General features: G+C 35.1%; 1 protein-coding gene across 2 annotated transcripts in view; it reads left to right on the forward strand.

Moving 5' to 3' along the window:
- Nucleotides 1–1,058: 1,058 nt before the first annotated feature.
- LOC147065636 (solute carrier family 22 member 13-like) overlaps nt 1,059–19,839 on the forward strand; it is a 133,826-nt gene continuing 115,045 nt past the window's right edge. The window contains exons 1-4 of one of the 2 annotated variants that reach the window (XM_085956535.1): nt 1,059–1,180; nt 3,053–3,750; nt 13,617–13,875; nt 17,299–17,474. In XM_085956535.1, coding sequence (XP_085812661.1) covers nt 3,352–3,750; nt 13,617–13,875; nt 17,299–17,474 — 834 coding nt within the window. In that variant the 5' untranslated portion in view covers nt 1,059–1,180; nt 3,053–3,351. The remainder of the gene's footprint in view (nt 1,181–3,052; nt 3,751–13,616; nt 13,876–17,298; nt 17,475–19,839) is intronic. The other variant, XM_085956536.1, reaches the window with a different exon arrangement.

Here is a 19,839-nt window from a genome sequence, read left to right on the forward strand (position 1 = left end):
TAAATACTGCCCTTCTGTTTCGATATTATTTACTCTTGAATTTTTCTCCAATATATGTTTTCCTTAACATATAATGAATATGTTTACACTTTACTTACAGCGTAGTGCATTTATTGTCAAGTAGCGATACTGAATAAATATATTTTCTGATATTAAATTAAATTTAAATCGTGTCTATTTATGTATCTTATGAAACTACTTTTACATATTATAAACATTTAAAATTTATCTTAACGTTATTAGAATTTCCTATATAATTGTAATATTATACACTGACCATTGTATATTACCTTATTTTTAGAAAGACCCAATTTTTATTTTTCTCAAAGAAGTCGAAGTTCATGTATAATTATTTTTTTCAGGAATGTCCTTAAGTTATTTGCCACCAATAAAATAATAAAAAGATGTGGTACATACCCTTAATTAGAATTAAAATGCCATACCCATACACTTTTATTCTCTGTATTTAAATGTATAACTTATCCACTTTATCTTATTATTTATTCTCACCTAATCTTAAATGAACTACGGTAATATAAATGATTTATAATCCCATATTCATAATCTACTGACAACTTAAGTTCCAAAATGTGTATTTTTATATTCGTTCCTTTAATTGCAGCCCCTAAGCAGTACATGACCTGATATCCCACATTGAACGTCACTGCTAATTTATATTAATGGTATAGCTGGTATAAGCAATTAAAATTAAATACAGATGCAAAAAGAGTATAAAAATGATAAACCCTTAATTCGACAATGGAAGATAGCAGCCAATTATCATGACGAAAAAATAATTTGATAAATTTATAACACATACATATTAAAGTGTAACGTTGATTTTGAAACACTCTGTGAACAATGTTGATTCAGTAATTAATTCGACAATGGAAGATAGCAGCCAATTATCATGACGAAAAAATAATTTGATAAATTTATAACACATACATATTAAAGTGTAACGTTGATTTTGAAACACTCTGTGAACAATGTTGATTCAGTAAGTATTTGAATCGAGAGCTTGCACTTGGCTCGTTGCATCTTATTACTTGAATAGTAATGCGCGTAGTGAGATGGCCATGGCATTCAATTAAATATTTTTTCGTCTAATAATGATTAAAAATCAGCAATGTTTCTCAAATTACTCTAAATAAATTAAATTAAAATATATCTTGCAGTGGTGAATACGTGATACAATATTAATAATATAATTAATTGTGTATTGCAATCTTTTCTTTTCTGCATTTCAAGCATCTTTTTAACTCGTGTTTTAATAAGATATGTTTAATATGCATAAATAAACTTAATCTACATACAGTGTAACATAATAATTCTGTTTTTTTTTTAATTATAATTATTGCACATTATAGGTACATACATAATATTATCTCTCGTCATTACGTTCCAATACATCAATATATAATCAACAAATGAAACATCGTTATTTGACACAATATGTATATAGGTACAGTTTTTAGTTTAACAGCTTCTATTTCGGGAGACAAATCCATCATTATAATCTCGGTTTCAAATTTTAAAGTTTTACATTCTTGTGTTGACTTTTGTCTTATCAACAGTTTTTGAGGGTTTTCAAATTTCCGTGTTTTCAATTAAAATGCTACCCATATTCTTAAAACTTTGTGTTTAACCATGAATGAAAAATGATATTATTTCATGTTATTATCAAGTGTTAGGACGTCAAAACTAAAAAAATATTAATTATTTACTAATGACGCCTTCTATGAATCAAGATAATATTGTAATGCTGATTTAAAATTAAAATTATAGCCATTTTTATGAAACTTTAGACACCTCGGATACCTTAGTTATTATAAATTAGTAACGGAAAAATCTTGGGTCTGGAATTTAATTATTTGGAGATTCTGGAAAGAAAAAGGGTGTGTGTTTGAATTCCACATAGTTTAATATATTTAGTTTCATGTTTTTCGAAATAATATGTTATTTTCAATAATTGGAAATTGCAGTCCCCAAATAGTAATTTTTAAGTAATTAGTTTTTCCAGTTTTAAAATATTTAATCTATTGTAAAATGTCTATGTTGACCAAGCTGTTAACGCTTAAAATGCTGTGGGCCCCATACAGATATTTAATGTGTATTTGGAGTCAAGAGTGTGGACCTAATAGGTTGAGCAGATGGTTAACATCCATTTCTCCCAAACAAAATCATATCATATTGGAATCGGACATGGTAAAAAAAAATACCTTTCAAAGTAGTTAAAATATACGTCATTATCACTTTCATTAAACACGAGCAATTATTTTTGGACAAAAATACTCCATATTCAATAAAATTTCTGTAGTATTTTTGCACTACATCTTTTCATGTACGTTTGTGTATTATAGTATATTATAAATAAATGAAATATGCAGTATGACTTATTTTATCACTGTTTTGGTTGTTTGATGTTTTGTTTGACGATAGTTTTTAATTAGTTATTAAGCATGTCATTAAACTCGTGGCATTTTCTTGCTTCCAGTGATAATAAATAAATTATACGCGCACTGTTTAAATATTATAAAACTGTGGAAATAAAAATCGTATATTTAAATTAATATGTTTGCGTTCAGTTTTCTAGAATGATTTTTACCTTCGAATACAATCTATATAAGTACATACTATGTATGATTAATCGTTACTGTCGTTTTTAAAGTGAACTTGAAACAAGTAAATTAGAAAGATAGTGCATTTAGTATGAGTACATATATTTTTCGCAAGTAATTACGTATTATTTTACTTTTAACCGGAAAACTTGTCATAGAATGAGAAAAATTACAGTACATTAAAATGCTTCAATATGTAATTATTAAAGTTAAAATCCACTAAAACATAATAATATGTATAATACATAGTTGTCTTCATGTGTAAGTAAGTCTTTTGTCAGATATAATTATATATTAGATATGAAAAATTCTTCGTTACATGTGTCTATTTGACGTATATATAACAGGACACCATCATTTAACTAGGGACCATTATCTATCTATGATGAAATGTGAAGTATTCAGTTGTGATTTAATTCTCTTCCTATAAGGTCGGTGAAATGCCATGCTTAGTACAAAATAAATCGTTATAATTTATAATAGTGACTAATCTCTATGCGATAGTATTAATATATTCTAAAGAAACTATATCTAGTAATAAGTGAACAACGAATATTTATTATGAGTAAACTCAATGCTTAATTTTCAAATACTATTTAACTGATACTTACATAAAGAAAATTTGTATTATAGTCGCGTAAAGTTGTTTAGTGAATCGTCGAAATAAAGTATTTATTATCCACAAGGATTAATTTCTTTCGTTAATAAGCAGTGAATTAAATAAATTATAATGGATATCGATAAAATGCTGGAAAAGGCTGGCGACTTCGGATGTTACCAGATATTTTTGATGTTTCTCTTTTCAATCGTCAATATACTGTCAGCCTTTCACTACTTCTCACAGACCTTCATCAGCGTGATACCCGAACATTGGTGTAATACTTCAGAAATCGGTGATATCAGTTTAAACGAAACGGTTGTGCAAAGTATTAAGGATTACCTGGCACCTCTGCCTGATCAGTCGTGTATGAGGTTTGAGTGGAACGATACTGGTGAGCATGCCTCTCCGAGGATGTTGGCAGAGGACTTACCGGTGGCTAGGAATCTTGAAAAGGGCTGGACTCCAGTGAAATGCGAAAGTGGTTGGATTTACAATCGTTATAATGGATTCGAAAGCATTGTTTCAGAGGTGGGTTGGTTTTTTGTAATGTATTCTCGTGCTACACACTAAGAGTAATTTATATACAAAATCATTTTTGTAATATTATCGACATAATCTATATATATATTATAATGGTATAAAGAAAAAATTGTTTGTGGTATTATTGCAATAAGTACATAACTAAAATTGACAGATAACACAATTACAATTAAAAGTATATTTACCACAAATAGTTTAACATGTTTTTTGTTGATGTAAGGCATTGGTCAGTCTTTTTTGTTTTTATATGAGAAATAATACTTAAGGGCCGTCATGTAGAAATAAAAGGTATCGGTAGCTGGTATCGGTATTGCAAGAAAAGTTTCAAAGTAACTTAGGTATAAGTCATTTGGTATTTTTTTTAATATAATTCACCAATTCTATTAAATTTGTATTTAAAATTTTTTATCCTAACTAAATGTATCTATCTCTAAACTATAAAAAAACTCATTCAATATTTTTTTAAATACTCTCCTAAAAATTTGTTGTTTTTTATTGTCTAACTAAATTTATTATAATAATATTATTTTACTGACCGATTTAACTCTACGCATTCATTTTTTGTTTATGGCTTTTCGGCTGTCACAATATAATGTATTCAATATTATTTACTTGTTTAGTAATATCGTAGCATTCCAATGTCCAATGTAATATATATGTAATATACGAGTACAACGCAATACATTAAATATATTATAGAAACCATAGAAATTAGTGAAAACTTTATACAATGCAATATGATAAAACACTAGTTGCTGACTACGAGTAATATAAGAAAAAAAATGTAAAACAATTTCATTAACAAAAATGAAAAAACTTTGAATAAATACATTGCTACTAGAGATTGCAATACCGGTATTTAAAAGCCGCTATCCCAATATTGTTTAATACCGAAATACCGGTATTAAAAATCAGACAATACTAATGTGTTCGGTATTGAAAGTTGAAACAAAATATATTAATTAATAATATTAATAATTAACATAAAAGGTTTAACAGGACTGTAATTTTATTGTCGGCTTACGCGATGTCTAGTTTACTTCCGTTTCCCTTCAATGTCCTTGATGAACAGCAATGACACGTGCAGATTTGTGAAATACATTTTCATTATAGGTAGTTACTTCCTTAATTTTAAATGTATCCTAATGTTTCGTCGCTCGTGGGTTTTAAAAGTTGTCAGGTGTAAATACTATTCATTTGTATAAGCATTAGTGACCTTAATCTTAGTAGCGAATACTTTATGATGTCTGTACCTAATTTTTAAATGTTTATCTACTAAAGAGTAGTTTATACAATAATGGAGACATAATTTTGTTGAACAAATAAGTGAGCAACATTGTGTTGTGTACTACTTACGGTATAAAAGTAAAAATATTGCCAAGTATAAAAAAATAAAGTAATAAAATAGGTGGAATTACGAGTGGGTCACATACATAATATTATTATCGAAGAACAATTTCATAATATAAATTGAATGAAAGATCATTCGAAGAAGAAAGTGCAAATAGTTCAACTACTAGGTATCTGTAAGCATCAACAACTCTACGATATCTTACCATTACCTATTTTAAAAGGTTTATATATATATGTACATATTTAGATATTTTTGCTGTATATTTTTTTACATATATATAATTTATCGGTAAATACTCTTAATTTTCATATATTTCACGAATACCGGTATTAATATCGATATTCAATAGAAAATACCATAATACCGGTATTGGTATTTTCATTCGATATTGCAATCCCTACTTGCAACGTATTCAATTGCATAGCACCCGAAATATCTATCGACTAAAAAGTGTTTTGTCGAAGATAAAGTAAATATTGTACAAATATGTTGGCAAATATAAAAATTTTCACGGCTCTCGTAGTCCAATGCGTAAGGCACATTGTTCTCATCCGAGGGCTCCGGGTTCGATCCCGGTGAAATCACAATACATATTGTAAGTATGTGTTGCAAGGGATGGTGTGATGAGGGGTAGGTGATGAATAAAATCAGAAGGTTTTGATGCGTATAAAAGTAATTCCCCAAATTTATTATCCCTTAACACAAATTACAGATTCAATTTACAGCTTGAATAATACAAAGTTTATAAATTAGATTACGACGATAGTGTTTGTGATAAAAGTTATTTTAACGTTGAAGCGAGCGGCGTGTTATTAAGACGAGCGAATTTAAGGTACTGAGTTCTTGTTGGATTGCCACGTCTGTTTTTATATTGAAAGTAGACAAAGGAAATGCTATCCACAGCGTGGGTAAATTTATTGTTTTGTTCCCACATTGCGGATAGATTCCTGGGATTTTGTCTGCGAAATTTGATTAAGGTACAAACGTTATCAGTCCAACAATGGATTTCACACGACACAATGACAGGAATGCACTGTTTACTCGTTCATTCCTGTGATGGACAACTGACACCCGGCACTTAAGCATTTCTTCAGCCGGCGGGAGGTGATCATATGTCCGTTCTCACGGCAGTGTTTTGCTGATTATTAAAAATATTGAATTATTAAAATGTTGTAATTTTTAGGTTTTAACTGCTATCTACACATTGCACTGTCTGCGGACTACTTCCACCCTCATACCCCCCTTCCAGCGAAATGCGGCACGCAAATCGCGATGAAAGTAGGTAGAGGTGGTCGCTTGAAGGTCCAATCAGATCTGTCTCGGTGGATGCTGCGGTGGTCTGCATCCCGGGACGTCTGCTCTCATGTCCTTGATGACTCTCTTGGTGATGTGCTTTTTGCAATTTGTCCATAGCAGGTAGCTGGAAACTGCGGCAATGATGACGATAATCAAGGCAAGCGTTGCCCACGACAGTTGGCCTGTCGACGTGTCGTTGACAATTGCTCCGCCCGACGCAGTCTGTGCGACGATGATCTCTTCCTTTGTCTGTTGTGCACCCATTTTCGTATGCTGGTGTCTCTTGGTGATGATGATGGTAAAATACTGAATAATCCAGTTGAGTTATCCGCATTTATTGTGAATAAATTGTTTATGCCTGCATTTTAAATATTGCGTACACCACTGACCTACATTCTAGGTCGATGTGTGTTCTTGCTTTCGCTAACGTTGCTGTTTTGAAATCGGAAACTCCGCGTGCTGTTTTTGAAACACGACCCCGATTGCATTGTTCGGCTCGTGCCTGATGTTGTTGACCGATATTTGCTCCACTGGCCTAGAGACGGTCTGGAAAATGGACACTTCTGCCGTATCGGGTAACACGAGCTCCCACGGTGTCAGGATTTTTCTCAGGCTGTTCCATTGTTTTATTTTCCTTGAGAATGTACGCTGGTTTTAAACGGTCGATAGAAACGGTGACGTTTTTTCCTCTCTTGCAAATGACATATGTTCGCGAATTGCGCGTGATGACCTCATATGGTCCGGTAAATGGAGATCTTAGCGGAGTTTTAACTGTATCATCGCGTAAGAACACATGTGTCGATTTGTCAAGGTCTTTGAAAATGAAAACGCGTTTCTCGCCGTGTTGCTGGCTTTTTACAGGTTGCAGTTGTTGGAAATGTTTTTTTAGGATCGTGACGTAGTTGCTCGGGTCTTGGTTTGTGCTGGTTTGATGGCACAAAAATTCCCCTGGTAGGCGTAAGGGTTCGCCGTACACAAGCTCAGCTGCTGTCGTCTTTAAATCTTCTCTCCAAGCTGCTCTGATTCCCATTAACACTGTCGGCAATGTTTCAGTCCATCTCTCATTCTCGTGGCATTTTATAGCGGCTTTTAATTGACGATGCAGTCTTTCGACCATACCGTTTGCGGCTGGGTGATATGCTGTCGTGTGAATCCTCGCCGTACCAGTCAGACGATTTAATTGTCTGAAAAGGTTCGACTCAAATTGTTTGCCTTGATCCGTTGTCACTCTCAAAGGCGTTCCAAAACGGGCGATCCAACCATTGTAGAATGTACGGGCGATCGTTTCCGCTTCTTGGTCTTTAATCGGAAATGCTTCCGGCCACCGCGTGAATCTGTCAACGCAGGTGAGGCAATATCTGCAGCCTTCAGACATAGGAAGGATGACGATGTCGATGTGGACATGCTCAAATCGTCCTGAAGGTGCAAAGTTTCCGAGTGGTGCTGATATGTGACGTGTGATCTTGTTCTTCTGGCATTGAAGACAGTTGCGGGCCCAATTTCGACAATCCGTTTTAATCGACGGCCAAACAAATCGTTGTGTGACAAGTTTGACGGTCGCATTAATTCCGGGATGTGAAAGTCTGTGGATATGATTAAAAGCTGCTTGTCGGTGCGGTTTGGTTATGAAAGGTCTTGCGATAGGTGTTGACAAGTCACAGAATACTTTTATGTCTGTGTCGGGAATAAGTACTTGTTTCAACTGAAGTACCGATCCGTCACGTAAAAATGTACTCATTTCGTTGTCAGTTTCCTGGTCGGCTGCGAGGTTGGCATAATTCAGTGTGTCTTCAACGACTTCTATTCTAGACAAGGCATCAGCGACGATGTTGTCTTTTCCAGCGACGTGACGTATGTCGGTCGTGAATTGTCCGATGAAATCGAGGTGTCTGAATTGTCTTGGTGAGCACTTGTCCGATTTTTGTTGGAATGCGAACGTAATGGGCTTGTGGTCGGTAAATATGGTGAACGTGTGAGCTTCTATCATGTGTCGAAAATGTTTGACAGCTAGATAGATAGCTAAAAGCTCGCGGTCGTAAGCGCCATATTTTCTCTCCGCTGGACTTAGCTTCTTTGAAAAGAATGCCAGCGGTTCCCATTGATCGTCAACTCGTTGTTGAAGTGCTGCGCCAACGGAAGTATCGGATGCGTCACTAATTATCGCTAAGTGAGTCCCCTCACTTTTCGGATGTTTCAATAGCGTTGCTTCCGCCAAACTCTTCTTGCATTCCTCGAAGGCCTTGATTGCTTCTGGTGTCCAGATGATAGGTTCTTTCTTGGAAGTTTTTCCTTGCAGGAGTGAGTTCAGTGGAGCTTGCGTTTCTGCGGCCTTGGGGACGAATCTCCTATAGAAATTCAAAATTCCCAAGAACCGTCGTAGTCCTTTTTGAGTGTCTGGGCGGGTGTATTCGCGAATAGCGCTGACACGATCTGGAAGTGGTCGAGTTCCGGTGCTGGAAACCAGGTAGCCAAGGAATTTAACTTCCTCTACTCCGAAGTGGCACTTCGTGGAGTTGACAACCAGGCCGTACTCCTGTAGGCGTTTGAACAAAATTTCCAGGTGTTGAAGATGCTCTTGTTCTGTTGTGGAGGCTACCAGGATGTCGTCTATGTAGGCGTAGCAGAAGTCCAGACCCTGCAGAACCTCGTCAATGAAGCGCTGAAAAGTCTGGGCCGCATTCCTCAAGCCGAAAGACATAAATGGAAACTCGAATAATCCAAAGGGTGTTGTGATGGCAGTCTTCGGAATGTCCTCTTCAGCCACTGGGATTTGGTTGTATGCTCTCACCAGGTCGATCGTGGAGAAAACTTTCCTATCACGCAATGTTTGTGTGAAGTCTTGGATATGACGCACGGGGTACCTGTCAGGTACGGTTCGAGCGTTTAATCCGCGGTAATCACCACATGGCCTCCATTGATCTTCAGATTTGGGCACCAGGTGAAGGGGTGACGCCCAAGAACTTTCAGATGGTCGTGCTATTCCAAGTCTGGTCATGGTTTCGAATTCCTTTTTGGCGATGCGAAGTTTGTCGGGAGCTAGGCGTCTAGGACGTTGAGCTACAGAAGGTCCTTCGGTGGTTCGTATGTGATGTCTCGTGTTGTGGATGACTTCTCTACCAGCTCCATCTGGGCGCGTGAGATCCGGAAACTGCTGCAGTAATCCATGATAAAGGGATTTACCTGCGACAGTTTTGACAGTTGCTATCTCAGTGCTGCTGTGGCGTCCAGAGGTTGTAAGTTGAGTCGTCTGATCCAACAGTCTGCGATTCTTGACATCGACTAATAATCCGAAATGGATTAGGAAGTCAACACCAATAATGGGCTTGGTGACATCTGCAATCACGAATTTCCAGGTGAATTCTCTTCGTAACCCCAAATTCAGCGTCAGTGAGATACTGCCATACGTAGCAATGACAGATCCGTTTGCTGCTGAAAGTTCGTACTGTGATTTTGGTCGGCGCCCCTGTACTTTCGTGCGTGGGAAAACGCAAAGGTCCGCTCCGGTGTCGATAAGGAATTGTATTTTCGTGGCGTGGTCGGTGACGAAGAGGCGGCTGGAGGTAGGGCTGTAATCGCTGGCCGCGCTTAGCGACTGCCCGTGGCGTTTCCCTTGTTGAAGGTGCATGGTGTGACGCACTTCTCCGCATCTTGGCCGAATCTACGATGATACCAACACATGCCAGGTTTGCTGTGGCTTTGGTCTCGCGGTCGGGAATGGTTCCTCCTTTGGCTGGCTGATCGTGACTGGTGACGTGGCCTTGATGGTCGGTTTCCTCTTGCGAGCTCTTTGGAGAGCTCCTCGCGAAGAGTTGAGATTTCCTCCCGCAAGGTGATCACCAGCTTGCTGATGCCGCACAGGTCTTCCATCGTGGTTTCAGCAATGGATGCCTTTGATGTGGAATCTGCCATGGCGTCAGCTAGGTCTGCAACCTTGTTGAGATCCGCGTCCTTCTGTGTCGCCAGTACCAATTGCATGGTATGTGGTAAGCGACCCATCCAAAGCGTGCGTAGGATGTCATCAGTAACGGCTGCTCCTGCGAGAGAACGTAGGTGGCGCAAGAACTGTGATGGTTTGCGATCACCAACTTCCTCGTGCTCCAGTAGTCGTCTGGTCTTCTGCTCCTGGGTAGAGCTCAGCCTTCTCGTCAGCTCCGTCCTGAGGTGCTCGTAGGCTCCTTCACGAGGTGGGTTAAGGATGATGTCTCGAACCTCTGAAGCGTAACGAGATTCCAAAGCTCCCAGGATGTATCCAAATTTGGTCGCGTCAGTCGTGACGCCAGCTGCTTCGAAGCTTCGCTCCACCATGCAGAACCACATTTCCGGGTCTTCTGGACAGAATGGTGGGATCCTCACTGCCACGCGGCTGATCTGAGGTGTGGTCTGCTGGGCTGGTGCTGGTGTTGTCGTTTCTCCTCCGGCATTGCTGCCATACCCGCTGGAGAACTGTCCATTGGGCATCTTGACAAGGCAAGTGAATTTAAGAAAATTAACGCGGGAAAACGGATGTTGAAAACTGCGCGGGAAAACGAGCTCCAACGAAAAAATAATTCTCTCACAAACACAGTAAAATAGTAGTTAATAAAAAATTAAACGAAGTCTGTAAAATGAAAATGAATGAATTGAATTTTACTTTACGGGTCACCACTGTTGCAAGGGATGGTGTGATGAGGGGTAGGTGATGAATAAAATCAGAAGGTTTTGATGCGTATAAAAGTAATTCCCCAAATTTATTATCCCTTAACACAAATTACAGATTCAATTTACAGCTTGAATAATACAAAGTTTATAAATTAGATTACGACGATAGTGTTTGTGATAAAAGTTATTTTAACGTTGAAGCGAGCGGCGTGTTATTAAGACGAGCGAATTTAAGGTACTGAGTTCTTGTTGGATTGCCACGTCTGTTTTTATATTGAAAGTAGACAAAGGAAATGCTATCCACAGCGTGGGTAAATTTATTGTTTTGTTCCCACATTGCGGATAGATTCCTGGGATTTTGTCTGCGAAATTTGATTAAGGTACAAACGTTATCAGTCCAACAATGGATTTCACACGACACAATGACAGGAATGCACTGTTTACTCGTTCATTCCTGTGATGGACAACTGACACCCGGCACTTAAGCATTTCTTCAGCCGGCGGGAGGTGATCATATGTCCGTTCTCACGGCAGTGTTTTGCTGATTATTAAAAATATTGAATTATTAAAATGTTGTAATTTTTAGGTTTTAACTGCTATCTACACATTGCACTGTCTGCGGACTACTTCCACCCTCATATGTGATTTTCTCAAACTCTTGGTGTTTATATGATTGCTTCACTTCTACTGCTGCAATACTTTTTATCTACACTAGTACACTACTGTCATTGGAATGAATTCCACATGGAATTATATGGCGTTATATAAAAAGAAAAATGACCGTGGTATTCTTATAACTCACTGTTGGTACTAGTTTTTTTTTTCAAGTTTTATACTTATATTTTTGGGTGATAATAGAATTCTCAAATGTTATAAAAATATAAGCAATATTGTTTATTTTTTAACTTAATTTTATAACTCTTGGCTGATAATTTTAAGCCTTATAATATAGCATGTTGAAATTTAAAAATATAATTATACATGGATGTATATATATGTGTATGTGTACTTTGTACATTACCTACTTGCCTATAGTATAATTATAATATAATGGCACACATTTTAAATGCAACAATATTGAAATTTAATATATGTAATCTTAAAATTACGCTAATGTAACAAGTATACGTGATATGAAACAATGTATTATATTAAAATGATATATTGTCATAAAAGTAATATTAGTCAGGTCAGATTTCTATATACAGGTTATCCAACTCGTGGTACGAATTTCAGAGTCCTGTCATTTGTTATTTGTCCAATATTTCGCTGGTATTTTTTGAAATATCGTCAGTTAAATTGAGCTACGTTTAGTTAAAATGTGTCGTAATTAAGTATGACTTCTTTAGCATTGTGGTCAATGTGCGTGGGCGCGATACCCGAGAGACGCAGGTTTGATTCCTGCGGGGGTGTCTTACTTTTTTCAAAAAGATTTTTCCTTTTGGTTATAATATATTTTCTCAAAAGTGTTTTCAAATTATGTATGTTCGATATTGTATATTATAATACTACGTAAATATCTATTTAATGGTGTTAGATTACTATCAATTGTTGGTGAAAATAGATTGTACATATTAATTAAAATAAAACACAATAATGTAGTAAGTACGTATTTCATTAAGTTTAAAAATAAATAAGAGTCGACGTCCCTCTGAAGCGCATGAAACCGGTCCTGAATATTATTAAGTTAAATGGAATATGTAATATTTACATATCGTGTTTTACGGAAATATTGAAAATAACACATTCTTTAACACATGTAGTTTACAAGTGTATCATATTATATTTGTCCACACTCGGGAATCGTACGTTCTAAGAACTACACCTTGACGGTAATGTACCTCCATTACTTTTGTGTTTCCTGGTAACACAAATAAAAGGATAAAAATGTTTTTCCGATGCTTACAATTTTTATTTACTGAAAATGGGTATATAATTTACTTATTTTTTATTATCATGATAATAATGTTATGTACCTAGTAATTGTAACATAGTAATTATAGTAATATCTACTTTTATTTAAAATACAAAAGCCGATTGCTAATGGTAGCTCAATTTGGAAAGCGCTTCAGCGAGTATTAAAAGCCATTGGTTAAAATTTGTCGTAATTAAGTATGACTTCTTTAGCATTGTGGCAATGTGCGTCGATGCGATACCCGAGAGATGAAGGTTCTTAGGTGGTTAGAGGTGTTTTAAAAAAGATTTTTTCTATTGGTTATAATATATTTTCTCAAAAGTGTATTAAAAATTGCGTTTGTTCAATATAATATAATATTACTTATTATTTCCATCCCTTCAGGTATTATTACATTTAATTTATTATTATGGGTAAATTAACAATATTATTTATAATAATTATAGTGAATCTCATCTGGTTAAATATTTAAGAATTAGGGTGATATATTATGCTTTGTGCCGTTTTTCGTTATGATTATTAGATCAGCTAGTATTAGATTTATAATTGCCTCAGTCACTTTGTAAAAACAAAATTAATATCTGAATACCATATTATTCATCTAAACTCAGGCCACTTTCCATGAAATTTTACATTCTGATTTTATTGCAGCTCGATTGGGTATGCGACGACGACTGGAAGCCAGTCTTGGCGCAAGCGCTTTTCGGCGTAGGGTCAGTAGTTGGCACTCTGGTCCTCGGAATCCTAGCTGACGTAATCGGAAGACTTCCGGTACTGAGCATTGCCAACGTGCTAGCGGTGGTGGGAAATGTGGCAACGGTTTTCGCGCACTCCTTTCCTCTCTTCGCGGCATGCCGATTCCTGTCCGGCATGGCATCTGACAGCAATTTTGTCATGATGTACATTATAGGTTAGTATTAACTTACCACTAAATTTACTTCAAACCGTGACTAACGGTTTTTATTATTTAGCTCAATTACAGTACCCAATTACACAATAATGTATTTGTGAATAAAAATCATACAAACACCCAGACGTTATAAAATAATTACAAATATGTATTAAGACCTCACCAATCTGATCGATCCTGGAACTCCTGATATAAGAAGTCAGTGCCTTATACATTGGACTAGTAAGTTCAAATCCCACAACTGTCAAAATTACATGCTCTTTTTGTATTATTATAAAGTGAGTTGGCTGACAACTATTCCTCATATTATATACTTCCACTGTGTATAAGTTCAAATAAGTACTAAACATAGGGTCAAAGAAGACATTTCATTTTTTTATAAATTCAAGGATCATTTCCTCATCAAATTTACTATTGTATTTTACAGAAATATAATATTTTTAATGTCGTGGGTCCCAGGTTCGAATCCTGGGTCTCAAAAATACATAGTATATTGTTTTTAGTGTGGAGTCAGAGTATGGACCTTATAGATTTAGCAAGTGGCTAACATCCATTTCTCGTAAAAATAAAAATCTAATACAAACCTCCACTCTGTGGAGGCCTATACAATCTTCTTTGGATGGGTCAAAAAAAATATCAACTTATAATTCTGGAATTAAACACTCATTGAATTTTCATCATTTTTACAACGTTTTTTTATATAATTTTAATATTTTCTGTAGAGTTTTCTGTGGTTTACCAAAGTTTCCTGTGATCCCTCTCAAAAGTAAATTTTTGGCCTGTGGCTCCCTTGACGCATTGTTCTGTTCATCTAAAAAGGCCATCATAGTTTAATGATATGTATTGATTTGTGTAATGTAGAATTCCATAATAGACCAGGGTGAGTAAAAAAATAATACTTATACCTAAATTAAGACATACTTATATATTTTCAACTCGATTAGTTAACTTTCAAGCAGGCCAAGTGTCCAGACATTACTCTAATAAATAAACTAAACTCATAATTTACAACCAAGCCTACAACCAAAATTCTAGAGATAAAACATATCTCCTGGTATGTACGTATAATATATAAATACGCGTGCATGTTATCACAATGTAAGTGGGTATCTATAACTATGTATATAAAACTCTGTTTCATGCTAGCGTCAACATTTGAATGTCATATAACCTACTTCAATTACGTGATTAAACAAGGCAGTTATTATAGTTACGACTTGCACAATGCATCTGTTTATTTTCTGCTTACACATATACACTACCTGTGTTTTGTTGTATTCTTTTAATTATTGTCAATCTTAAAACACATTACAGAGTAGCGTAACGATGTTATGATAGCAATTTTTTTATGAAAGATATTAAATATTAGCACGGTTTCCCATCACAGTAGATCAATGGCGATATAATAAATTCTGAGTTCATGATATGAATGAATAGGTCATTTTACTTACTAAGTAATATAAATAGTTCATTTTTACGTATCTTAATAATTATAGAATTTTATGTATAAGATGTTTGTTTAGTGTCTCGATAGCTTGAAAATTTCTGTATTTCACTTGTATTGTGAAATGTGCAAAAAAGCCGGAAATGTGTACGTACCAGGGAACTCAGAAATAATGGGAACTGAAATACATAACGGGTAAGGCGATAGCAGGTAACCGACTCGAGTAAGGAAGAATCCGGGTTAAACTTACACACGTGTCAAGAATACGTTTTACGTCGAATACTGAAAACTGCTATCGGTTTATGCATTTACGCTCATTTAATGTTGGTGTATTACACACACTATTGCACGTGCATAATGCGTGCTTCATTTTCGTATGACACTCACACATTCAAAACCCGGCATCAACATGCGGCCTATTGAATATAGCCTATCGGTATTCTATTTATTATCTGTTCTGTGGTACGTACGCAGTTGGATGATTCACAGTTTAGCTGTTGTATCGGAAATATATGACCATATTATTATAGTATTAAAATCAAATTCATGTATAAATAAAACATTTAAAATACGTAATAAAATCACTGGAATACAAGAAAATTACAGAAGAAAATAGATAGATAAGTAAATTAAAAATGCAAACACATCGAATAATTTATATAAAATTCTGGTAGGTTCTTGCAAGTATCAGGTCGTACGTGTCAAATTAATGTTCTTATCGAAGCTAATAAAATTGGAACAATGTTAGCTGCAATGCTACAGACTGACGCTTATTCTTTTGATTTCATGCCATACGGTCACCTCTTTCCGGTATGATAGCTCACGGTAAAATATGATACGGAAAATATATAATACGTACAAATTACATGTAACATGTAACCCACTCGTATACCCTCTTAATATATAATTAGTATTGCGAATAACAATATAGGTTATTATACCACTAAAATTATTCATCGGCACACATCTATGATGAAATAGGTTATATACCAGTACCGAAGGGTGAAGGTAGGCTATGGAGATCCGACATAAATAGTGAACACTAAATTTTGTCAGTCTCATACTCATTTGTTTTCATTGAACTAAGAATACAAATTGCAGACGGTGCTGCTTAGTTTTTTAAATTAAATTAAACCCTGCCCGAACCAAACCATCATAGTGGAGGTAGGCTACGGAGATCCGAAAAAATAGTGTACACTTTGTCAGTCATAACTTAATTGTTTTTGTTGAATTAAAAATTACATATAGTGTTGGTTAGTTTTTTTATATCCATTAAGCCCTGCTAAAACCATACAATATAACATAAAAAATATTCTTCTAACTATAAAATATCTAAAATTATGTATGATTTAATGGCATAATTTTAGATATTTTATATTTAGACGGATATTCTTCAACTTTACTATTATCTATTGTGGCTTGGTTTACGCAGGGTTTGATGAAATTTTAAAAACTACCTGACACTATCTGCAATTTTTAGTTTAATGTGCACCATTTATGTCCGATTTTAACAACCTACCTCCACTATATACTCATTGTTTGACAAATTCGATAAAGTTCGACAGGATTTGAAAGTTTGACAAAGGACTAGAAAGACTAGCCACGATAGGGGTAGGTTAAGTAATGTACCTATTAAGGGTAGGTAAGATAATATCAGTGGCGAAGGATGGAGGTAGCCTGTTAAGATTCGAGATAAATAGTGCACACTAAACTTTGTTAGTCATACTTATTTGTTTTTATTGAACTAATAAAACAATTTGTAGATGGTGCTGGTAGTTTTTTAAAATTCAATTAAACACCGCCTTACCAAACCATCATAGTTCAGGAATGCTATTAGCGCTTCGACAAAAACAGTGTACACTAAACTTTGTCAATTAATCGTATTTGTTTTCTGGACCATAGCCACTGGGTAATGTTCTGCAGTGGATAAAATTTGACATGTTTACCTTTCAACCATTTTCTATTTATCATTGTTTCAGTTATGGAATACGTACGTCCCAGCATGCGAACGTTCGGTCTCAATTTATGCATCGGTGTATTTTATTGCCTCGGATGCGTAATTGTTCCCCTTGTGGCCATAGCCCTCGTCACGTGGAGACATTTCCTGCTGGCCACCACCGTCCCCATGGTTGTCGTCGTGACCTTCTATTTTATGGTGAGTGTTTTTTTTTTATAACTTTGATGACGGTGAATTTTTATTTCATTCTTGATGTGTATGATTCCATTTTTAATCTTGTTATTTTGTTAAGTGCTAATTCTTCGATAGCTGCTGATAGCGGCCTATAACAAGTCTTGTGTATAGAATAGATGCCCTGATATTGTAACCAACTCTAGGTGCAAAATAATTATTCATTAGGCTCGCGAACTAGGTATTTAGCATCTCTACTGGTTACTGTATCTAATCTACAACGGTCACAGCTATGGTTTGCTAATGAGTACCCAGAATTTAAATTAATTTACTAATTATAGTTAGTTACAATGCTGTAAACTGTGTATTTTATAATGTTTGAAATAGTTCATTACTGTTTACTGTCAAGTAGGTATTTAAAAAGAATAAAAATAGATTTCTTTTAAACCGACACATGACAAACATAATAAACGATACGTTATCAAAGTTTGCTACATGTTAACAACTCATAAAAAATATATTTTTTTAAATTCGACACATTATATAATTCACACTTGTAGAATTGAGCTGCCGTAACTTGTAATAACATAAAAAATAGGTTTAATTATTTTTTACGAAACGCGACGGTGGACTTAATTTCTGTGCTCCTTTTATTATGCGAAAAAAATATTACATCATGTTTTTTTCTCTGCAATGCATGTTTACAAATTGCGCTCGATATCGTTTGAATTGATCTATCTCTATAGGGTTTTGTCATTATTTATGATAATATATTATAACAGTACAGCTTTGTAAGCATTGTGTAGTATTTAATGTCATTATAAAAGACTTTTACTTTTTAATATAGCCAATTAAGATAGATACAAAAGTCTATTGATTTCAGAATGGCGTACTTATTTTCAATAGAAATACTTAGAATCAAGAAAAGCGGGAGATTTAAATGGACTGGATTTGATGCAAATATCTACTTATAATATTTAGGCACTTGCACCATTTATTTTTATTGGTCACATTGTACTCATATCAAAATAATAGTAAAACAATTTCGAAATAGTTTTTCGTATTATAAAAATATTGTCCATTATTTACTTATGATATATGACTAGGTATTATTTTTACATTTCATCTACCTATATGTTATGTATGATATTATCACATGTGTACTTACACTTAATTCACCATCTTATGCAGATAACTTCAAGTGTTTTTTTTAATAAAAAAAATATCAATTAACTAGTGGAAAACTATTACGAATTATATTAAAAAAATGTTCTGTCTTTTACGTTTTCACCATATTTATTGACGTTTTAATAATTATAATTATATACTTAACAAAAAATATATACACTTAGTATCTGCAGTGTAGACTTTTGAAAAGCGGCAGTTGTCCACATGGCGCGTTTTGACTCGCACGCACTCCAGGTATATGTGACCTTATTAAACCGTCGGCCGAGGTACAGGTGACCTCATTGAGGTGTCCACATGCACTCGCGGCAAATCGCGGCGAGACACGCGCCATGTAGAGTATGCCATTTTAATCCACCCGTAGCGTAAACCAGCTCCATCTTAAGGCGTTATCCACATGGCGTATTTTGACTCGCGCGCATTCCAGGTACATGAAACCTCATTGAGCCGTCCACGTGCACTCGCGCCGTGACGACTGTCGTGCGCGGTCGAGGTACAGAACACCTCATTGAAGTGTCCACGTGCACTCGCGGCAAGACACGCGCCATGTGGAGAAGGCCTAAGAGACAAAGCCTGAGCATATCTTTTTGCACAAACACTTAAACGAGTGGTCTCACAGTTCAGCTGTCAAAATTAAACCCCAGATTGACTGACATATTGATTTGCAAAACCACATAACTATAAGCCCTTTCTAGTTTCGAATTCGTATTCTGTAATAAATTGACCTAATGTCTTTAGTTTACAGTACATAGGTTCTTTCTATACAAACTCGCACGTTTACAGCGATATATATTAAGAAACATTTCATATGTACGTAATTCTACTATCTATACATGAATAAAACCACTTATTTTTAAAAGCATCTCTGATCTCAAAAGTCACCGCACGCCAATTACTATAAAGACTTCCTACACAATAATTATTGCCCGCGTTATCTTCATTATATCTTGTACCTACAATATCTGATGCCTTTAATATTACCTATAATTATTAGAGAGAAGAGAAAAGCTACTGGTTGTCTATAAATAATATTTGAACGATTCATTATCAACAAAATATCATACCTACACATACCTTGCAAATTTTTATGCATCAGCATTATAGCTGTAGGCTTTTTATACTACAGGTGGCATGCATACCTGTGATATAATAACATAATATTATCACAGAAAAACATTATGTCAGATACAATATTATCTATATTTAT

Source organism: Rhyacophila brunnea, unplaced genomic scaffold (assembly GCF_057557595.1).
Source record: "Rhyacophila brunnea isolate RB1 unplaced genomic scaffold, BYU_Rbru_1.0 scaffold_6, whole genome shotgun sequence".
NCBI lineage: Eukaryota > Metazoa > Arthropoda > Insecta > Trichoptera > Rhyacophilidae > Rhyacophila > Rhyacophila brunnea.